Source organism: Lithobates pipiens, unplaced genomic scaffold, assembly GCF_037356315.1.
Source record: "Lithobates pipiens isolate NorthernLeopardFrog02 unplaced genomic scaffold, aLitPip1_a1.2 Scaffold_13, whole genome shotgun sequence".
NCBI classification, from domain to species: Eukaryota; Metazoa; Chordata; class Amphibia; order Anura; family Ranidae; genus Lithobates; species Lithobates pipiens.
The window spans coordinates 74637818-74662134 of NW_027507718.1; the positions used below are offsets into that span (position 1 = coordinate 74637818).

At 43.3% G+C, this 24317-nt stretch overlaps 1 protein-coding gene across 1 annotated transcript in view; it reads right to left on the bottom strand.

Annotated features, from left to right (window-relative positions):
* The window catches only part of ACER2 (alkaline ceramidase 2), a 57124-nt gene extending 33835 nt beyond the window's left edge, over window positions 1–23289 (bottom strand). The window contains exons 1-3 of the mRNA XM_077475223.1: window positions 23023–23289; window positions 22643–22789; window positions 9230–9344 (exon numbers count right to left, since the gene is read on the bottom strand). Coding sequence (XP_077331349.1) covers window positions 9230–9344; window positions 22643–22750 — 223 coding nt within the window. The 5' untranslated portion in view covers window positions 22751–22789; window positions 23023–23289. The remainder of the gene's footprint in view (window positions 1–9229; window positions 9345–22642; window positions 22790–23022) is intronic.
* Window positions 23290–24317: the final 1028 nt, after the last annotated feature.

The window sequence follows — 24317 nt, forward strand, 5'->3', positions numbered from 1 at the left end:
GCAGAAGGAACTCCTTTCACTCCTTTACAAAGATCGCTACAACGCAAACTTCAGGGACGAAAAAGCGAAGTCTCGTTTCTACGCGAGATGGCTTCCCTTCATATCTGACACTCTCCCTCCGGTGGACATCATCAACTTGGACAACTTCACCTTCTCCTATTTTGGCACTAGACTTCCAATCCCGGGGTTGGTTTCACCCCAATCTATTATCTGTGCCTCGCCCAGTAGCCAACTAACCCCTGGATCTTCTCTCTGAAACCCTCCTACCCTAGGGACTCTACATGTGAACCTCATATCCCTTTCCCCCCCTCTCTTACCTGTTTACTTTTCCTTTATGTATCTGTATGCATTCCCCTCTTCCCCTTCCCCCCTCTCTTTGTTTTTTTATCTCTTTCTTTTCTTTTTCTACATCCGATCTGATACTACTGATCCTACGATCTGTTATACTGCTATTCATGGGAAATGGTATTATTTCTGTTTTATATACATATTACGTTTGCAACTGTCTTTATGCAAGATCCATCCAGTCGCTGTCAATACGCCGCTTTATTCCACTAACTTCACCACCATCCTCTTGGTTTTACGTATTTCTGTTTATGGTCTTAGTTTAATACGATAAAGTTACATTCTGCTCCAATTTTTCTTATGCACCTCATCTGCGATGATGGTTCCGCAATATCGCACTTGTTTTCTGTTGCATTTGTATTGTTCTCTTTATTTATTTCTCAATAAATACTCTTTAAAAAAAAAAAAAAAAAGCCTTTGAAAATTTGTTTGTAATAACTCCATCAGTATCACCAGCAAAGCAGCTTCATTACTCTCCAATTAAAGAAGAGAATGTGCGCTGCATTTTGAGATTTAATCATTTGCCACGTCACAAATGTTAATTCTCCATTACGAATGCTAGTTTACATGTGAACGCATTTATAGATAATTCCTAGGTACAAAGTTTTATTTATCTACTGGTTAAAGTAAATGATCTTTTATTTATTCTAAGGAGTTGATTGATTTAATTGTTCATGAGCCTTGTATTTTGTAAACTCTTTCTGAGACATGGAGGTTGGCTTTTTTTCTTTCAGTAGAGGCCCAACTTTCAAAATCTTTGGGGTTATCTTTATTTTTATTTTTATATTTTTTATATAAAAATAGTCTCCCTTTTTTTGGGGTCTTCCTTGTTTCCGTTGCTATAAAAGTAAAATAGTAATTATGGGGTGGCACTATTTTTGGCTATTGGCCATCACTATATTTATTTGGGGTAATCAGGATATGTGTGTATAAGGTTAGTATAGCACATTTAAGCGATTTTGGTCTACATATCCAACCCCCCCCCCCCTTTGGTTAGGGGGTCTGTATATGTGGATGATTTTTTAATGTTCTGTATATTATTTATATACACATGAAGAATACAGAAATATTATATACATATATATTTTTTGTATATTCTATTTGGGGATAGTATAGCTGTAAGAAACTTTTTTTCGTATTTTATGTTTTTTTGACACATAGGGATATGAGGTAAATTTTTGGTAATGTATCCTCATAGTTCTGTATGGGATGCATTACCTATACAATTCGGGTATGTAATACATATATAATCATCTTTTATTATACACTTTTTTGTTTTCTAACTATATATATTTCTTTAGGGGCTCTAATTTGTGGAACATTTTTGGGGAGTGACATCCGGACTATCATGTTCTTTTTATTTATAAATTTTTTGCCCTTACATTCTGTTGGGAGATTTAGACGTCTTGCCCACAACTAAGATGGTTTTAATTTGCCAGACCTCTAAGTCTCAGAACGAGGTTTGGCTCTATTTAATGGTGGTGCGTTACGGCAGGCCCGTTCCCCATTGAAAACGTCACGTATGACGAAACGCATATGGGAGGGCACGCTGTGACGTCACCACGTGTTACGAGAGAAGGACGGGCTCTCGTTTTTTCCGGCCGGCTTGATTTTACATGCGAAAAACGTTAGTTTTTATGTAAGTGTATTTCTACTAATTAAAAAAGCATTGAAGTTTTTTACACTATGGGAGGCTTCTTTTCTTTTTATATTACGAATGTGCACCTGGGTTACTTATGAGATTGTGGAGCGGCTACAGTGTATGAATCGTTCGTTCCTGAGGGATCAAGGATAAAGTGTTCGGTGGAAGCGAGGAGCTGCCGGTGGCTTGGTACTTTAAACGCTCCTTGTGCTTTTACCATCTGGTAAGCGCATTGTTTTGTCAGTGGTGGGACACTATAGCGATAAGGAAGTGTGGAATCACTGTGGTGCGATCGTTTTCCTTTTTTGGATAACATACAGTTTTTATGGACTTTTCTTTATAAATTTTTTTTGATTTATATTATTTGGCGCAGCTCTTTTGTTCATTTTTCTATCTATACTTATGTGTGTGTATCCCACTGTGGAGCAGCAGCCTTATATTTTGTGAAACATTCATTTGTAATTTTTGGACTATTTGTATTTATGTCTAAGATAAATTTTTTGGGGATATTCATTTGAGGAAAATAACGGAAAATTCCTATCAAAATACTTACCGTAATTTTCCTTTCCTGATGGACTCCATGGCAGCAACGTGTGGGTTAAGTCCCGCCTCCACTACCCTATAGGACACCACTCCCATAAATCTTTGCTCCCTGCCCATGGCCGTGTTCGGTAAATAGCCTACTCCAGCCATTTTGGGAGGGAACTCCTGCTGCCATGGAGTCCATCAGGAAAGGAAAATTACGGTAAGTATTTTGATAGGAATTTTCCGTTTTCCTGACAGACTCCATGGCAGCAACGTGTGGGAAATAACTCGCCAAACACACTCGGGTGGGCAAAAATGCTGAACAAAAATGTATGTAACACTGTCAACCGACAGCACCTTTAAACCAAAATCAATGGAAGATAAACTGGTAGGTTCGACACAATAGTGAGCCATAAATGTATGAATGGATGACCAAGAGGCAGCCTTGCAGATAAACTCAGGAGCCACATGACGTGAAGCTGCCCAAGAAGTAGAGAGACTTCTCGTGGAATGTGCCGTAACCGCCTCAGGAGGAGCCAAGCCCTTCTCTTTAAAAGCCCACTGGATCGCCTGAACCACCCACGTGGCGATGGATCTGACCAAAGCCCAAAGGCCTTTGTTTTTACAGTGAAAAAGAACAAAAAGATAATCCGATTGCCGGAAAGAAGCTGTCGCCTCCAAGTATCGTTTCAGAATAATTCCCATGTCGAGAGGATGAAGATCCTGACTCCCAGCCGAATTAAAGGTAGGAAGAGTAATATCCTGAATTTCGTGGAAGACTGAGGTAACCTTTGGATTCGACCCCAGCATTGGCACTAGGACCACTCTGTCAGGAAAAAATGTGAGGAAAGGATCCTTTGATCCTAAAGACTGAAACTCAGAGACTCTCTTTGCTGAAGATATGGCTACCAAAAAAGATGTCATTAGGGACAATTCTTTGATTGAAAGTGTTCTGTCCAGTTGTGAGAAGAAGACGAGAACCAGCGGTAAATCCACTTGGGGAATCTAGGTTTCCTCTGTGGTCTAAGTCTAATTGCTCCTTTAAAGAATTGCTGAACCAAGGGATGTTTAGCCCAGGATACTCCAGAAAAAGCCGAAATTGCCGAGACTTGTACACGAAGAGCGCTGAAAGATAGGGGAATGTCTAGTCTGGACTGTAAGAGACCCAAAACATCCTGAACCGTCAGATTACCATTAGAGCAAGACTTGGAAGACAAGTGACTTGTGAATCTAGACCAAATCCTCTCATACACCTGGTTGGTACTTTTCCTCCTTGCACTCATGAGAGTAGGAAAGGCCTCCTTGGGACAACCTAGAGCCTCTAATCTTCCCCTCTCAAAAACCAGACCCTCAGACATAGATGGGCCGGACAGGGATGGAGCTTCGAGCCCTGGGATAGAAGATCGGGTCTGAGAGGTAAGGGAATCGGATCTCTGACACTGAGGAGCATTAGAAGCGGAAACCATGGCCTGTTGGGCCAAAAAGGTATTACAGCTATCACCTCTACTGCTTCTGATTTGAGTCTCCGCAAGAACTGTAGAATAATAGGAATCGGAGGAAAGGCGTAAGCTTTGTTGAACCGCCATCAATCCGTCAGTGCATCCACTCCGTAAGCCTGAGGATCCCGAAACCTGGAATAATACCTTGCCAGTTTCTTGTTGCAAGGAGAGGCAAATAGGTCAACCTCTGGGGAGAAACACAACGTTAGAATCCGCCTGAAAACTTCCTCTTGAAGAGACCATTCGTTGTTGTCCAGATTGACTCAAGACAGGAAGTCCGCTTGGACGTTCTGCGTTCCTGGAACATAAGTTGCTGTAATGCTGACCAGGTTCTTCTGAGCCCAAGACATGATTGGCTCTACCCCCTGAAGAAGGGACAGACTCCGAGTACCTCCTTGTCACCTTATATATGCCACTGCTGTTGTGTTGTCTAGTCTGAGAAGAACCGAAGTTCCTGAGATCAGATGACGAAAGGCTAGGAGCGCCCGGAAGGCTGTCTTTAATTCTAGAATATTCGACACCATCCCCCTGGAAGGGAAGTCCCAGGTGCCTTGTGCTACTTCCGTCAAACAGTGGGCGCCCCAGCCCCTGTTGCTGGCATCCAAAGTTATTGATATCCATGAGATGGGGAGAATGGAATGACAATTGAATAGATTCTCCTTCTGAAGCCACCAGGGCAGAGAGATTCTCTTTGAAGATGTGATCCGGATAAGTTGAGTCTTGTCGCCTAACCATTGGTGAAGAAACCCTTTTTGGAATGGTCTCATCTTCCATTGGGCCCACTTCACCATTGGAATGGTGGCCACCATAGTGCCAATAATTCTCAGGCACTGAAGAGCCGGGAGATGGGAGGCTGAGAGGGCCGGACGAATTCTGTCCCGAATTACCGCTACTTTCTCTTCGGGTAATGAGATGGTGCCCTTCACTGTGTTGAAGAGTGCGCCTAGGAATACAAGAGACTGAGAAGGAATTAACTGACTCTTTTCTAGATTCAGGATCCAACCGAATTCTTGAAGAGTGGAGATAACCTGATCCTTGTGCAATAACAGACGGTCTCTGTCCTGGACTAGCAGCAGAAGATCGTCCAAATAGTGGTGAAGACGAATCCCCTTGGATCTCAATAGAGCCACTACGGCCAACAACACCTTTGAAAGACTCGGGGGGGATGTTGAAAGCCCGAACGGAAGACATACGAACTGAAGATGTGGTTTTCCTACTGAAAATCGCAGAAACTGCTGAAAATCTTCTGCCACAGGGACATGAAAGTAAGCGTCCTTTAGGTTTATTGAAAACATCCAGTCGCCTGACTGTTGTATTGTTGACAAGGTTTCCATCTTGAACCTTTCCTTTTTGATAAAATGATTCAGATGTGTAAGGTCTATGACTGGCCTCCAAGAACCGTTTTTCTTTTGGACCATAAAAAGAGGAGAATAAATTCCTCTCCCTCGTTGATCATCTGGCACAGGAACGGCAGCGCCTTGAGCCAATAAAGATTTCACGTAGGCCAACAGGATCTGCCTTTTTTCTTCTGAGGTCGGAAGGGAGGTGGGAACATACTTTAGTCTTGGGGACCTGCTGAAGGTCCAAGAATGACCTGAAGAGACCGTTCTGACGGTTCAGAAGTCCTGGACTGAGGCTGCCCAGACATGCCGAAAAAGTAGAAGATGAGCCCCCACCTGGCCTATCTGAGCGGACCCAATCTCAAAAAAAATTTGGTTGGTTCCCTCTCTCCTGTCGCACTGCTCTTGGCGGATTTCTTGAAAGGAGGACTGCCTTGACTTCCATGACCTGGAATATTTTCGACCCGGTCTATAGCTACGGGCCTCCCTGGCCTGCTCTTGATATTGCTTTTTAGGAAAAAATCTCCTCTGGCTTTCTAAACGTCTATCCTGAGGGAGAAACCCAGACTTCCCACCAGAGGCCCGGGTTATGGCATTATCCAACTTATTCCCAAAAAGGGAAGAACCCTCGAAAGGGATACGGCACCACACCTGTTTAGATGCTGGATCAGCCAGCCAGGGACGGAGCCCAAGAGCCCGTTTGGCGGTTACAGCTGAAAGCATAACCCGAGACACTAAGCGGATGATGTCAATCGAAGCCTCCCCCAGAAAAGCCGATACAAGCCGTAACTCCTGGATAGGAGAGTTTTTGCGACTTCATCCGAAATGTTTCTGAGGGTATCATCCACCCTGTCCGTCCAGACTTCCATGGCCTTGGACATTGCCGCTAAAGCCAATGCTGGCTTGCATGCCAAACCAGCAGTGAGGTAGACTCTCTATAAATCGGAAACAATCCGCCTATCTAAGGCATCCTTAAATGAAACTGTATCTTCCAATGGAAGGGTTACATGTTTTACTAGTCTCATCACCGCTGCATCCACGAGAGGAGCTGAAACCAGATACTTGACCTCATCCTCCTTAAAGGGATATAACCTTAGGACTTTTGAGAGCATACTATTCTTTTTCTCAACTTTAGTCCATTCATCCGTGATGACCTCACCAAGTTCAGACAGGAATGGAAAGTTAAGACGCTCCCTTTTAAGTTGCTTAAAATACTTCCTTTGTTTGGAAGGATTAGCCAAGTTCACAGCCTCTCTGATGGCCTTCACCAAGGAGGAGAGTAAGGCAAAGTCAAACCCCACACAGGTACTATCTTCCTCAGATTCACTGTCTGATGCAGCAGCTGAAGGGTGGTTTGTTAGAGAGGCCTCCCAGAGCTCTTGAGCATGCGACTCCCTGACTAGAGACTGAGGTGACTCTGACTGAGGCACAGGAGCCTGACTGGCACCGATCCCCTTGAGGGATTCTTCACCACATTTTCCACAAGGGACCTTAGATGCTGGTCCGTACCCCCTCTCTCACTAGAGGCTTTGGAAAAGCAGAGGTCACACAGGGATTTCCCAGTAGGAACTTGCGATCTGCATCCCCAGCAAGTATTAATAACTGAACGGCCTTGGAGGAGCGAGATCGATCCTCGCTACGGCGCCCGGATCTTGAGGGTGAGCCGTGATGTTTAGACTTAGAATATGAATGCCGGTGGTAAGACTTAGAAGAATCGCTTCCTCTATGCGTTGAGCTGCGTTGCTGTTCTGAACTAGATGGGCTAAGACAGAGATAGAAGAGACACACAGATAAGGAAAGATAACAGACTGACTAATACCGGACCCCCCCCCAGCTCCCCCCCCAGACAGTACCTATTATGAGAGGGCTGGCCAAATACAGGCGGAGGTGAGTCCATATCTCTAGGGGTTTCCATAAATGCTGCAAAGACATATAAGTAAGGCTGAGAGCACCATACACACACACGCCCACCCCCCTCTTCCCAGAAGGCCACCTACCTCCACAGAAGAAATCCTGGACAAGGGGAAGTCATATAATAGTCTACAAGCAATCCCAAAGCTTGCAGGCTATTTCCTATATTTAAATAGGGCGCCTTAGTGACGCCATCATCGTATCCTGTGCGCCGCTACTGCGCATGCACGAATAGCGTCATTTTGCCGCTATCGCGCATGCGCGAACCAAGCCTCGTTCCTGTGCCGCACTCGCAGAACGAATGTATCTAACGAAAAACCAGGAAGTGAGCGGTGGCCGGAACGCAGGCTAATCCAGCCGCCATGCCTATACCCTTATACATGAAAACACAAAAAACGAACGGAAATGAAGGAAAAGCAAGGAACAAACACAAACTGCTGCCATGAAAAAGAGGAACAATCTTACCGCTCCCACACGATCGTCTCCAGGCCGAAGGTAAGAACAAAACATACCGGACTTCTCAGGGCAAAATAGGTCACCTGCTATTTAGCTGGGCTATCCGACCAAATGCGCAGCCTGCCTGCCAGTGGCTAGGTTCCTGGCTTCCTCCAGCGCTTATATCCAATGCCCACTCCATACCCCGCTAGTAGCTAGGGCTTAACGGAGTCATGCGACAATTCCATCCAGTCGCAATTCGGCCAAACCAACAATGGAACCGTGTGGGAGCAATCTTCAGGTAGAAAGACCATAACGTCTGGTCCTACGGAGGAGGACAAAAAAAGAACACGGCCATGGGCAGGGAGCAAAGATTTATGGGAGTGGTGTCCTATAGGGTAGTGGAGGCGGGACTTAACCCACACGTTGCTGCCATGGAGTCTGTCAGGAAACTTATTTTTTTCTTGCTTGATAGTTTTTCCTCTTGCACGATGAAATAAGAAAGAGGAATTGTTTCCTTCCTTTTTTTGAGGGTTTCAGCGCGGTTTTATTTTTCTTTTAGTTTACAAGACCGACTACTTCCAGCTCATCCTTGCTTCCGGGAATGGGTGTTTGTAGTTTTAGACTTTTGTCCGATGGGCTTGTGTACACACACACTCGGAAAATCCGACAACGACATTTGTCGGCGGAAAATTTTAAAACCAGCCTTTCATCACACATTTCCCATTGGAAAATTTGATCGTGTGTACGAGGCTTTAGGCTGAAAGAATGACAGCCAGCATTACAAGCCAATCATCATTTTCCACAGTCCACAGTCATATGAGGAGGTGTATTCACTAAAGTCTCATTTTCAACCTAAGCTGCAGATAGTGAATTTGGCAGCTATTGCAATGCTGCTATCTGCAAGAGGCACAAGCTTTGTGTCTCTGGCACTGGCAATGGTTTTTCTGTATCACACACTTTGTAATTGCCAATTATTAAGGCTGTATTTTTAGCAGGTTTCCTATGTAGGATCAGCTTTAAACATTTGTTTTCCCAGCAATGCAAACACATGCTAAACAGTATAATCGTATCAAAGCAGCTTGATTTATAGTTGTATAAAAGATTTCTAATCCTTACAAAAATATTGAGTATGAACCAACCCAGCATCCCTTATCTAACATATCTGATCATCCCTTATCCATCTTATTTGTTAAAAGGAAGGGGTGCGGATAATCCATGAAATAAAAATACAAAGCATACTGTAATAAATGCCTGGCCAACTTTTTTTATTTACTTTGGGAATACTAGTAAATATAAGACAATACTCAGAACCTTAGCTTTAACAAAGTAAAATGACTGTATAACTGGAACGCTGTTTTCTGAAAACCAGGATGTAAATATGACGGCATCAGCAAGCTGTATTAGCCTAATTCAAGCAAAGCATGAGGATGTTACTGGCTATGTGCTGTGCAGAAACATGCAGTACAGGAAGCCAACAGGAATTCTTTCCTTACACATCTTACATAAATCACACTCACTGTCACACTTACCAACCACAACAAGTAGGGTCCATATTAAATATATGCCGCTGTTGAAGCAGGTGGCGTACTGACGGAACAGGCACATGCATATGGGTGGTAAAACAAAAAACAAAATGTTGCTGACCTATAAAATAAATAAAATCGAAAATCAGCCAATAAATGTACAAAAGATGTGAAAAAGGTACATAGAGCAAAACAGGAAAATTTAAAAAAAAAACAAAAAAAAAATAAAACACAGGAAATTTTTAAACTACAAACTTTTGGCTTGTTTGACTGTTAGAAAATGAATGCTACTTTACACAAGTTAATAAGGTATATATGACTACAGGCCTCTATCATCCACTGGGGGAATAAAGGAACGGATTCAATAACCAATGGTTTATAGTACCACCCTCAAGCACACTGGGCAACAAAACTGTAAGTCAGACCCAATTGCCTATATAGCCTATATAACCCCTCCCATTTCCAGCATGCCAGATTTAGATTTGTGCCTCTGTGCTGGCCAATCTTTTTTTGCTGGTCGCCTGGTTTGGGTGGCTTATGTATACCATTATCGGGGAACAAATCATTTTACAGCAGTCTGAGAAATCAAATTAATTCTGACCTGCTTACAGCATCATGCTCCAGCTTTCTCTGTAAAGTATAGTCCAAATGTGGAAAACTGGCAGACGGACTCTGTCAACAGCTCTTGAATCCCAGGGAACAGTCTCTTCACCAGGAGGTGATTTCAGGACCTGTCTCTGGTGGGGTACATTTGATACGTCCTGGTCATGGGATTCATCAGCAGAGACAGAGGATGCCTTGATCGCCTCCATGCGATCATTACGCACGGTTGTATGCATTCCCTCATTTGTCTTGCAGAACTGAGGCAAAGGGGATTCCAGTCTTGTTCATAACTCCGGACTGTTCAAGGAAAGTTTGTTACGCAGATCTCATTTGTTAGCTTGTATCAAAAATAGATAAAAACATTCAGGCGTGGACAGGCAAGAGATGGTGAGGTTGATGCGTTTCACAAGACGTGTCTTGCTTTGTCAAATGGTTGATGGTTTTGACAAAGCAAGATACTTCTTGTGAAACGCGTCAACCTTACCACCTCTTGCCTGTCAGTGCCTGGATGTTTTTATCTAATTTTGATACTAATAAAGTCGATATTGCACTGTATTTGTGTGCAGCCATTCGTTCTTTTTCTCTCCGCTTAATTTCTACTAGCAGTGGCAGGGCATGCACCCCATTGTTTACATCATGCTTTATGGATTATGGTCTGTGTGACTCCCCTGTGAGCAGCGGTATCTTTTCATTAGCTTGCTAACAGTCTATGCCCACTTACAAGCAGGGTTTGATTTTCCAACCTGTTTCTTGGTCACTAGCTTTTTTTTGGCATGGCTGGATGCTAAGAGATTGGGGCATTTTGAGATCCATAATACAAACTATGATACACAGGTAGACTACTTACAGCAAGGTGTAGCATCAGACTTTGATAGCTTTTTCTGTAGCTGGGAACATAGGAAGCTTCCTCCATGCAGATCCACCATGAGACAAATCCTTTCTTTGGTCATAAGTGGGCCAGTATCTACCCCAGAGTACATTAAGTATCAACTGTCAGGTCTGGGCCTTAGCTTCCTTTTTCATCGTCAAGGGACTACTCACATTCTCAGCAGTCCCCTATTGAATCCGACTAAATATTTTCTGGGTAATCATCCTTGTCTCAAAAGATGGCTTTCCTGTGGCAATCATTTTGACCAGGAAAGTTTAGCATTTAACTATATTGTCCTGCAGGGGACTCCTTTTTTTGTTATCTCAACAAGTGTATTGTGCTGGTATCTTTGTGTCCTGGTCCCAAGTATCACAGGTTGTGTGGATGTTGTAACGGCTATTCGGTTTTTGCTGAATCCCACAGTTTTTTTCAGGAAATCATATTCCCTGTCTCCAGGACACCAGTGGGATTCTCCAGCCTCCTGTTCTGCATTTCCTGGTTTGTTTTGTTTAGGCAAACACTTTTTGGGATATCATTCTCCTTTATTGGGGTAAGGCTCACTCCACTAGGGCAGTGAGGACCCCTTGAGCAGTTGGGCATCAGGCCCCCCTCTTAAGTCTAGGCTAGATGCCAGATCTGTTGAAAAGCTTGGCTGTCCTTTTTAGACTGCTTTTGAACATCCCAGTGGTTACTCAATCTGTTCCAATGTCCCTCAATGGACAATAGAAAAAAATGAATTTTTGTACTTACCTGCAAAATTTATTTGAGTTTATTGAGCGCCACAACTCCTTCCCCTCATATGTTATGACCATTATTTAATACTGCTTGCTACAAACTGAAGCATGCTAGAGATAGTAAAGGTTATCTGGCTATAGGGACTGCCTCACAATTTTGCCTAGTGCCCAGTTCGACTGATGTTGGTGCTATATACGAGTGGTTGCTGAATTAGTTCTTGTGCCCCTCAATGGACTCAAAGAAAGGGATTTTACCAATAAGTACAAACCTTCCATTTTTATTTTTGGCATATAAATGTAGCTCATGAGCTAGTCCAAGAATTGTTAAAAAACTGGAGCTGCACACTATAAAAAGATTATATATTATATATATTAATCCAAGACTATTTTTCAATTCAAGCAGCATTGAACATAGGTGTACACAGCCTATTGCATTAGGGCGTACACCCCAAAGCTCAAAACACATATCTGTGTGTGCGCGCATGAGTATATATACGGATGGTGTCAGCAAAGAAGTGGATGGTGTCAGCAGAGCAGTAGATGGTGTCAGCAGTTTTTATTATTTTCGTTTTTTACAATTTTTTTCATTTTTTCTTATTTTTATTTTTTTTAGGAGAGAAGAACATTTTTTATCTGGTGAAATAACAGGGGTCTAAACAGGGGGAATAATGGATTAAGGAATGCACAGGCACATCCTGTTTGCATGCCTATGGTACTGAATATTACCCATTGAGGAGAGCCTATATATAAGAATGTAACAAGTCTCAACGATATATGTAGAGCTGGTGGTACCTTGATGATGCCAACTTCTGAAGATGCTACAACTAGAAATACTTACCTGTTGACTGCATGTCATTCAAGCTAGAAGAGGTCTCCTACAGCTGTAGATTAGAGTCTCTGGAGATGCTATTATTAGACATATTAATACTGTTGGAAAGGCATGTTTTAATATGAATTGTTTTTACTTTGCACGTGTGCATTCTTTGTATGTATAACTTCAGTGCTTCTGTATTTGAATTATTGCTTTAATAAAAATTATATGTACATAGTATGTATACTTTATGGTGATTCTGGTATTTTTTATATAGAGGGTGCGTTTACTGTTTTGATTACGTGTGTTTATCTGTGTGGTTTGCCCAGTTGTGTGGGTTTACTGTGGGAATATCACAGCAAGCATTCACAATGAATCACATCCACTAATTTGAATTGAAGGGCAGCTTCATGGCTACCATCCAATACACGTTAAATTATGTGATCTCACATACGTGGTAAAATTCTCAGTTTAGCTCAAAAGCAGATTTCCTCCTTAATGCAAGAGGCAAAGAAAATATACCTTTCATACAACACTAGGTGCTCAACTACTGGAAAGAACATTAGTCTCAACTGGTGAAGTCACAAACATGCCTTACTGTGCGAGAACTGGTAAAAAGTCTTGACGTTCGTATCCATTGTTCTCCACAAGATATAGGTGCCAGAAGTCAGTAGGAACAAGACGTGAAACCTGTGACTCAAGCGTCAGACTGAAGCTGCACACGTTGTTCTCCAGGCTTGTGTTTACCATATCATGCCTTCCGAGCAGATGGGTAATAAATGTTTGTTTTACCATGAGGACTGCCAGGATTTCAAGTCAGGCTCCCCCGAAGGGTTAAAGTGCTGTACTACCCTATGCAGTTCTAGAATAACTGTCAGCTATACACATCTTTCAGGAAATCTGTCAAAGGACGTAACAAGGATGCCAATCCTGAGCTCTCCGCCTGAAAATGTAACTTGCTCCCTTGCTTCAATACTTTTAGCCATGGACCCAGAACAAGTAGGCAAATATAGATTTTTATGCAACTTTTATTTGCTCCATACTTGTTCCAGGTCAGTGACTTAAAGGTATAAAAGTTAGACACAGCCTGATGACTAGCATTGCTAGGTCAGCAACGCAAGGATGTAAAACTGTGTGCAAAATGGTTAAAGGCTAAGTTTACAAAAAAATAAAAAATAATAAGAAGAAATTCACATATTTTTGCAAGTAAAACAATGCACATTTATTTTATTTTTTTCTACAGAAGCCTGCAAACTATTGCACCCATGATCAGCGGATCGCAATATCAGGCTCCTACAGCTTTCTGCCTATATCACTGTTCGAGCTTTCAGTTTGAAAGCTGGAGGGAGTGGGGGATGGACTTCGACTGTGCTGATCAGTGTGCTCGCAGTCCACTGCAACTATAAGTCCATCTGCCACAGTGGAAGATGGGTCTTGTAGTTTATGCATGCACAAATGAAACAGCTGTGTGGTTGAAGCCTCACAAAGCCACACTGATTTTTAAAGAGGAAGTAAACCCTGATGGGTTTACTTCCTCTTTCATTCCCTGCAAAGGCAAAGCATAATGGACTACTATGCATCGCATAGTAGCCCATTATGTGTCACTTACCTGACACAGGAGCCAGCGAAGTCGCCGCTGTCCCCTGTAGTCTGCCGCATCCATCTTGCTGGTGGCGTCTCGCAACTACGCCGCTGTCATTCGGCGAAGCCGCGATGACGTCACTCCCGCGCATGCGCGCGGGAGTCGACACGCGCGGCAGCTCCTTTCTTGGAAATGCCGCGCTCAGTGCGCCTGCGCGCCGCTGTCTACGGCACATGCGCCGTAGACAGCGGTGCCTGTTTTCGGGCAAATATCTCCTAAACCATATAGGTTTAGGAGATATTTCTTGGACCTACAGGTAAGCCTTAATCTAGGCTTACCTGTAGGTCAAAGTGGTTTGTAAGGGTTTACAACCACTTTAAGGTGACAGCAGCTGTATGAGAGAGGAAACCCTGCCTGTTATCACAGGGAAGAGGGGTAGATAAGGGGGTTGCTGAACATGTTACACCCTAAATACAGGTGTAATACGTTCAAAGGTGAACTTATCCTTTACCTGATGTGATATTTTTACAGCGCCAACAGTTTGTGGAACACTATACAAAATGAGGGCAGACAGTACAGATTACAATACAATTCAATACAGAAGGAATCAGAGGGCTCAGCACATTGGAGTTTACAATCTTAATTGGAGAGTCAGACAATACAAAAAGGGAATAAACTGTGGGAGATGAGCTGATGGAGAAAATAAAAGTACATGTTAGGTAGAGGCAGGATAGGCTTCTGTAAAGAGTAGGGTTTTTAGGGATCACCTAAAAGTGGACAGAGTAGAAGATAGTCAGACAGATTGGAGTTGAGCGTTCCAGAGGGCAGGAGAGGCTCAGGAGAAGTCCTGGAGGCGAGCATGGGAGGAGGAGACAAGGGAGCTAAAGAGCAGGTGGTCTTGGGAGGAACAAAGAGAACGATTTGCTTGGTACTTTGAGACACGGTTATACAGTATGTATTTATATGCAGTCATGGCCAAAGATATTGGCACCCCTGCATTTCTGTCAGATAATGCACCACTTTGCACAGAAAATTGTTGAAATCGCAACCGTTTAGGCATTCTCATGTTTATTTCTTTTGTTTGTATTGGTATGACACAAAAAAAGTGGAAAAACAAAAAGCCAAATCTGACACATTCCATGCAAAACTCCAGAAAAAAAATCCATTGAACCAAAAGAAAACAGAAAAGCGGGTTTATTCTGTTAAAGTGGAATAGCCCTTTAAATGCTTCTCTGATTAATACAATGAATGGATTTTAAAGTTACAGAATAGTACACTATTAACACATAAAGCATATGCTTTCATTTCTTGCTGTCAGTTACAACTAGTCAGAATCCTTGTTTTTTTTTTTGTTTTTATTTGTTTGTTTTTTTTAACTCTGCAATGCAAAAATCACAACTGATAATTGGCTGGTTGCTATTGGCAACAAAAAAATGCTCCCACAAGTGTACGTTTTATGAATAAACCCCAGGATTTAAAAAAAAAAAAAAAGAACATGTGAGGACAGCCCCTGCACTGATTGTACCATGCAGAATATGAGGGAAAAAGGCCACAGGGGAAAAAAAAAACAACTATAAATGTGCATTTGTTCAGCTCCCTGTGAGGAATGCTTGTTTGACTCATAAAAAACGCATGTGCTGCTGATCTGAGGACAATAACTATGGAACACAGAGAAATGTACCGGTGTAAACGTATAATGTAGTCCTGTGAAAAGTTCTGCCTGTGTTCTGTGGGGCTATTCCTCACAGAGTTTTGTGGCATTTATTTTTAGAAAAGCTAGGCTATTCTCTATAATCTGTACCTTCTTAGAATAAAAACGCTGAAAATTGCTTTTATAAGTAGAAATCTGTGCAGCTCCACACTGAAAAATCAGGCTGAAAATGTTGTAGCGTTAAGCTGGATACACGCTATACAATTTTCTTTAGATATTTTTTATTTCGATTTACCAAAACCATATATGAGGTCAAACCTAAACACTTTCAATTTGAATGCAGTCAGGCAGGCCCTTGTACTACATATAGTATCTCACAAAACATCTTAGGTGTGAAAGGGGAGCAGGTGTGTTAAATTTGGTGTTATCGCTCTCACTCTCATACTGGTCACTGGAAGTTCAACATGGCACCTCATGGCAAAGAACTCTGAGGATCTGAAAAAATAATAATTTTTGCTCTACAGAAAGAAAACCTAGGCTATAAGATTGCCAACACCCTGAAACTGAGCTGCAGCACGGTGGCCAAGACCATAAAGCGGTTTAACAGGACAGGTTCCATTTAGAAGTTGAGTAAACATGCTCAGCGTCATATCCAGGAGGTTGTCTTTGGGAAACAGAGGTATGACTGCTGCCAGCATTGCTGCAGAGGTGGGGGGGGGGTCATCCTGTCAGTGCTCCTCAGACCAAACGCCACACTGCATCAAATTGGTCTGCATTGCTGTCGTCCCAGAAGCAAGCCTCTTCTAAAGATCATGCACAAGAAAGCCTTCAAACAGTTTGCTGAAGACAAGCAGACTAAGGACATGGCTTACTAGAATGTCCCGTGGTCTGATGAGACCAAGATAAACCTATTTGGTTCAGATGGTGTCAAGTGTGTGTGGCAGCAACCTGGTAAGGAGTATGTGTACACAGGCAGAACATTTTCAGCCAACTTTCACCAAATCACGTGTTTTTTCAGCTCTTTACCACCACCCTTTGGGCAACTTCTGCTATTGTTGGCTGGTGTTTAGCATTAGTTCGGAGCATGCGTGTTTGTACTTTGAACTTTAGTCTGATGGACTTGTGTACACACGATCGGATTATCCTCCATCAGACATTTGTTGTCGAAAAGTTTGAGAGCATGCACAGCGTACATTTGTCCATTAAAAAAGCAACAACAATTGTCCGATGGAGCATACAGATGGTCGGATTGTCCGATAAAACAGGTCCGTCACACCGTTGTTGTCGAAAAGTCTGATCGTGTGTATGAGCCTTAAGACTTTGGTTTTCCACTGTTCTGAGCCATACAATCTTTGATCGAATTTTGCAAAGAATGGGCAAAACTGTCACTCTCTAGATGAGCAAAGCTGGTAGAGACATCCCCAAAAAGACTTGCAGCTGTAATTGCAGAGAAAGGTGGTTCTACAAAGAATTGATTCCGGGAGGCTAAATAGAAATGCCCCCCCCACACTTTTCACATATTTATTTGTAAAAAAATTTGGAAAGCCATTTATCATTTTCATTCCACTTTACAATTATGTGCCACTTTGTGTTGATTTATCACATAAAATCCCAATAAAATATATTTACGTTTTTGGTTGTAACATGACAAAATGTGGAAAATGTCAAGGGGGGTGAATACTGTTTCAAAGCACCGTACATGGAGATGAAAACACTGGTAGCTAGAAGAGAAAGAAGAAGAATTCCATGCATGTATGCAGGTTTATGCACCTGTACATGAAGTCTTTATGGAACAGAACTTGCGTTTTATATTTAGGATCTTTTTGTCGGCCTCTGCCAGGAAGATCCCATGTATAAAGATCAGTAGTTATTACATCCATCTGCAAGAGGCCATATCATCATCCATTTCCAATATAAATCATGTTAATTACACTGTAAATATTTGAAAGGAATTCATTCAAACACAAGAATGTCATGTATGACTCCTTAGAGTATAAAGGAAAGGGAAAAAAAAAATGCCAAACCGGCATAGTTCTGCACAATTTATTAAGTAAAATACCATATAAAACCAATGGAACTCACAAGTGGGTGAGGGGGAGAGAGGATGACAGTCTGCACTGGATTGTAATGAGCTGGGAGCTATGTGGTAGTCCTTGGTGAAGAAGAAATCCGGCTGTGGTGGGGAGCAAGGTGAGCCTGGGCTCCATGCAGGGAGACCGGCATCAGGCTGCCCTGTGTGGCCGTGATGGTATATCCAGAAATGGGACATCTGCCCAAAGACGATGTGTCCAGCTGGAGTAGTGAGAGGAGCCACCAGTGCAACCGTTGTGTGAGCCAATCTGGACGCATTTCAGAAGCTTAACCACGGCTCCTTCATCAGCCTGATTGTTTGAGACAATGTTTCAAACAATCAGGCTGATGAAGGAGCCGTGGTTAAGCTTCTGAAATGCGCCCCTCTTGGCTGACACAGTGGTTGGACTGATAGCTCCTCTCACTACTCCAGCTGGACAACTTCTTTGGGCGGACATCCCATTTCTGGATATACCATCACGGCCACACAGCGCAGCCGGATGCCGGTCTCCCTGCATGGAGCCCAGGCTCACCTTGCTCCCTACCACAGCCGGATTTCTTCTTCACCAAGGACTACCACATAGCTCCCAGCTCATTACAATCCACTGCAGACTGTCATCCTCTCTCTCCCTCCTCACCCGCTTGTGAGTTCCATTTGTTTTATATGGTATTTTACTTAATAAATTGTGCAGAACTATGCCAGTTTGGCGTTGTCTTCCCTTCTCTTCCTATTTTACAGATTGTGGATTTCCAGTCCATATATGAAAGCAGCCTTGCCAGCTCCACAGCGTTAGCCATTTTCTACCAATTGACATTTTTTATTCCTATACCTCTGGGAAGAAGTATCTTTCAATACTTATTTTTTAACCTGGTATATGGCATGTAATCACTATAGAATGGCAGTGTCAGCCCTGTAGTGTTTTTTGGTCACGTCTCTATATGACTCCTTAGAGTAACTGTCCCTAGCTGCAATTACACTGGAGTCTCTGATGAGGATTTAGTAGCTATTATGCTTACATAATTAATTATTTCCGGTTATCAAGTAAAAGAAAATTGCTGTGCACACCTCATGTAATTGTTGTTAATGCCTATAGTGTGGTGCGCTGTAAACACACAGCTATGTTGTCTATTTCCTGAAACAGAGGTGTGAATGACTGCTACCTTTATCACTGTGCTGGCACACCAAGGGCATGTTTCCTGGTGAGACAGACTACTGATCCTAAAATTAGATACACTATAAGTTAAAAAAGAGAAGTATAGGAATTGAAAAAACAAACATACATACTCACCTAGGTGGATGCAGTATCCGTCTGATACTGCAGCTGTCCCTCCACCACCTCTAAGATTGAGAACTGAGTGAACATATGACCGCTGATCGCTCAGATCTCTGGTCCTCTCTGAGCACAGGGTGATGACTGTCAGTTGCCGGCTCACTGCTCTGCTCCTCCAGCACTCACTGGAGCACCAGGCTGTGGAGGGGCGGGAGTGATTTGCTCAGGCTCTTGGTGGCTCACAGATGCTGAGCCAGCTACCGGTCAGGCAGCTGGGCCGATCCAGCGCCTTGAAGTGATTCAGTTCGCAGTGTGACTATACAAATATTTAATTCATTCATTCATTCGATCCCGACTTTATTGTCAGGATCCCTGCAGAGTCTCAAGAGGCTCTGTGATATCAGCTGACAGCAGACTATAGCTAGCTGTCGGCTGAATCTTGGTCACAGGAATGCAGAACTAAGTGCACTCCTATGACCCGCAGAAGTATGGCCAAAAGAACTTTAGCTATACTTCTCCTTTAACTGCTTGTCGACCGGCTCACACCGATATACGCCGGCAGAAGGGCACGTACAGGCAGATTAATGTACCTGTACGTTGACCTTTAAGAAGCGGTTAGTGGGTGCATGCGATCCCCGTGAGTGTGATTGCGGGTCCCGTGGATTCGATGTCCGCGGGGATACCAGCGATCGTCTCACAGAGAGGAAGAACAGGGAAATGCTAATGTAAACAAGCATTTCCCCGTTCTGCCTAGTGACAGGACACTGATCACCGCTCCCTGTGATTGGGAGTGGTGATCAGTGTCATGTCACACATAGCCCCTCCCCCCCAGTTAGAATCACTCCCTAGGACACACTTAACCCCTACAGTGCCACCTAGTGGTTAACCCCTTCACTGCCAGTCACATTTACACAGTAATCAAGGCATTTTTAATCGCACTGACCCCTGTATAAATGTGAGTGTCCCAAAATAGCTCCAAAAGTGTCCAATCTGTCCGCCATAATGTCGCAGTCACAATACCAAAAATATGTAGAATACATATCGGCCTAAACTGAGGGAAAAAAAAAATGTTTTTATATATTTTTTGGGGATGTTGATTATAGCAAAATGTAAAAAACAATGTGTTTTTTTCAAAATTGTTGCTATTTTTTTGTTTATAGTGCAAAAAATAAAAACCGCAGAGGTGATCAAATACCACCAAAAGAAAGCTCTAATTGTGGGGAAAAAAGGGCGTCAATTTTGTTTGGGAGCCACGTCGCACGACCACACAATTGTCAGTTAAAGCGACACAGTGCCAAATCGCAAAAAACGCTCTGGTCTTTTGCCAGCCAAATGGTCCAGGGCTTAAGTAGTTAAAGAACAATTGTAATATGCAAGTTACATCAAGCTAGGGCAGCGAATTAACAACAGAATCAAAGAATAATTCAAAGTATGGATATACTCCAGTTTAGACCAATGTAACGATGTATATAACATAGCTGGCCTATTCCCCTGGAAGCTGGAAATCACTATAAGAGACACCACTACTGTAGTCCTCTGTGCTTACTTCCAAGTCCTGTGCTGAATGACTGACTTTCTGCATTCTGAACACAGGAGGTTGGATGCTCAGCGCAATAATGCCCACTGTCTTGCCATTGCACATATGTGTTGGGCAGTTGTAAGGGGATTCATTTGCCTGTGCATGTAAAATCATGGTAGCTGATCTGCAAATATGCTATCCAGACTGACAAACCCTTATAGTATTCCCTCCAATGCATGCATCATAATATATGCCTGCAAACAAATGTACAGCTGTCTATGGAATCCTACAAATCCCCCATACCACAAAAGGAAAACATGTTTTTCATGTACTGTCCACCTTGCTTTGCCCACATTGATAGATCACTATACAATATCCCCCTTTGTCCGCTTTAAACCGCCTACCTAAAAACACACCATACAGCAGGATGGAACAGTACACATGCTGCTGAAAATTTAAAGAGTAACTCCACTTTTGTTGAGAAAAAAAAAATTCCCTCTGGGTGACCTTTGATGTACATTGCAGGGGTTTAACAAACTTTGTTGTAGATGCCTACCTTCTGTTAATCGAAAGAAATAGCTGCTTGTTCGTCTGTTTATGTGGGAAATAAATCTAATGGGAGTGCTTTTATAATAATCAGCTGCTGCACCTGCAGGGCTCTAATGAGAAAAGTTGCAGGGTCTGCATTCCCTTAGACATGATTTCCCTTTGGGAGTACCTCACCAAAAATTACATTTTTGTTGCAGAGGATGCCCAAAATCTGATTTGTATCTTAGTGCAGACTTCTGGGGGGGGGGGCATTCCATACCCCATTTGTGTACAGAATGCCTCCAGGTTGCACTAATATATATATATATTATATATCAGGGACCTCCAAACTTTATAAACAAAGGGACAGTTTATTCTTCTTTAAACTTAATGGGGGGGGGGCGACTGTGGCCCACAGTGGAAAATGTCCCAGTGTCAATGGGAGTAAACAGTGTCCACTCTTTGCTATTAGGGGGAGGAATAGTGCCCCATTGTTTGCGTCAGCAGGAGGAATAGTGCCCCCTCATTGGTATAAGCGGGAGGAATAGTGCCCCATCATTGGTATAAGCGGGAGGAATAGTGCCCCATCATTGGTATAAGCGGGAGGAATAGTGCCCCATCATTGGTATAAGCGGGAGGAATAGTGACCCATCATTGGTATAAGCGGGAGGAATAGTGCCCCATCATTGGTATAAGCGGGAGGAATAGTGCCCCATCATTGGTATAAGCGGGAGGAATAGTGCCCCATCATTGGTATAAGCGGGAGGAATATTGCCCCATCATTGGTATAAGCGGGAGGAATATTGTCCCATCATTGGTATAAGCGGGAGGAATAGTGCCCCATCATTGGTGTCAGCGGGAGGAATATTGCCCCATCATTGGTGTCAGTGGGACGAATATTGCCCCATCATTGGTGTCAGTGGGAGGAATATTGCCCCATCATTGGTGTCAGTGGGAGGAATATTGCCCCATCATTGGTGTCAGTGGGAGGAATATTGCCCCATCATTGGTGTCAGTGGGAGGAATATTGCCCCATCATTGGTGTCAGTGGGAGGAATATTGCCCCATCATTGGTGTCAGTGGGAGGAATATTGCCCCATCATTGGTGTCAGTGGGAGGAATAGTGTCCCATCATTGGTATCAGTGGGAGGAATAGTGACCCATCACTTGTAATAGGGGGGAGAAATGGTGTCCTATAATAGGTGTCAATGGGAGGAATCATACCCCATTGTCAGTGGCAGGAATTATACCCCACAGTTGCTGACACCGGGGGGGGGAAATGCCCAAAAGGGCCATATAAAAGCTAGCAAAAGGCGGAATCCGGCCCCCAGTCTGCAGTTTGGAGACCACTGCTATATAGCATTGCATTTCACAGAGCTGCAGTTTGAAGAGGAAAGGTCATTTTAACAACATTCAATTACAATATGACTTGTTTAGCAATTGTATAACGCTATATTATTTGATTTTTGTTTCCCCCGCAGAAGTGGAGTTACCCATTAAGGCAGACTGCTGAGTCAACAGGTGGCACCACTTGCCATCCTCACTTATTCAGGTCAATGGGACCACACTGACACCACAAGTGGCTGTACCATGTTAGTTCCATTAAACAATAAAAACAAAGGCATTTTGAAGGTGACCGATTGCCTCTCCAATGCCTGTAAGCCGCTGTATGGCTTTCTTTTCAGAGACTAACCTTATACAAGCCTCTAGCCCAAAAAGTAATAGGATTTGTAGCTGAAATTACAGGCTGCCTCACCGATGTAGTATATAGAGCGCACTCACCGTATTGTAAAACTCGGCGATAGTGGGGACGATTTTGTAGTTGCCTTCACACCAGTCCACCTCAGAGCTGCCAGCCTGCAGATGGTCCCATAGCTTCAAAGATGCCATCTCTGATGGACTTCTCTGCAGACAAATCGCCCCTTAGATCTGGTAGAAAGGGATAAGAAATAGAATCCTATAGTCAATGCTTGTTCCTATTGAGTTAGTCAAGTCTGTAGACTATGTAGTACCCATACACCTAGAAGAACTATGTCATAGGAGGCAGACCCTTGCACTGATGAGAAGGAGATTGTACAATCAGATTGTATAGTGTATGGGCAGCCTAGGCTCAGACAATGCCCGATCTCTCTGACAAGTAACATCCAAAGTGGAGGCTCTACCTGCTGTAAGTGTGACGAGCTGCTGCAGATCTTCTTTCTCCTTTGGCTGCCACCTACAGAAAGTCTCTTCTTATGTAAACAGCAGCAGGCGATCTTCAGACTCGTGTATACAGAGCTCGGCTCTGACCGGGCGGCCGGAAAGACGATGTTTAGTATGGGAAGCCGGGTACAGGTCACATCCCATCCAGTGTCTCCGACCATCTGCTCTTTTCTGTAACCGCACACAATAATAAAAGCCGTCCATTAGCCGGATGGATTCCCGCCCCCTGGGGAGGGGCCAGGCCGGCACATGAACCGAGCAGGCCCCGCCCCCTCCAGGCTACGGCTTGTTTACATGATCAGTAGACAGCGGGGTATCAGAGTGAGCCTGGATTATGGACTCAGCCAATCACAGGGCTCCTCCACAAAGAGCCCCCTCTTATTCTCTGCCACTCATTTCAATCGGAGTCTGTCTGGTTTTATCCCCTTATTCCGTTTAATCAGGAATGGATAGCGCTGCTGCCTGATGAATGTATTAGGAATAGATAAGGCGGATTGTTTTTCTACACTCTGATTGAAGTGATATCAAAAGTAGAACAAGCCAGTCAGATTGCGGCTGCGCTGATGGAACCAATGTTATGTCCCTTATCATGTGATTCCATGCTATCCGATTGACATCGGAAATCACATCAGTGTGATTCAGGGCTAAAGGCATGGCTCCCGACTGTCCCTGATTTCTAGGGACAGTCCCTGATTTGGAACAAAGTCACTCTTTCCTCCCATAGCAGGGTTGCCAACATCCCGCAGCACATTTTTTACAGGTAACCTGAGAATTTACTGAACTATTGAAAACGAACACAGTGAATATTTGAACAGTATAAACATGATAGGGAAACACTGACAAAACCTATAACAAAGTCATTTGCTTGATTTACGCTTAAAAGGTCAACACAGCATGAAATGATCAGCCCCTGATATTTACTGGCAGTTGTAAAATAACTGATTTTTTTATGAACTGTCAGTAAATTTACTGGCAGTTGGCAACCCTGTCCCATAGGCATGTGCCAGGTGTGCTGCATAGAAAGGGATTGGGAAAATCTCTGTCCTCAGTCCCTTTCTCTGTCTAAAAAGTGAGACATCTGGGGTCTGTTTAGACCCCTGATATTTCACCAAAGCCCCCCCCCCCCCCATGGGGCTCCTAAAAAAAAGTAAAATAATAAAAATTAACCACTGTCCACTACTCTAGTGGCACCAATCTCTGCCCTACTGACACCGTCCACTACACTACTGGCACCAATCTCTGCTCTATTGACACC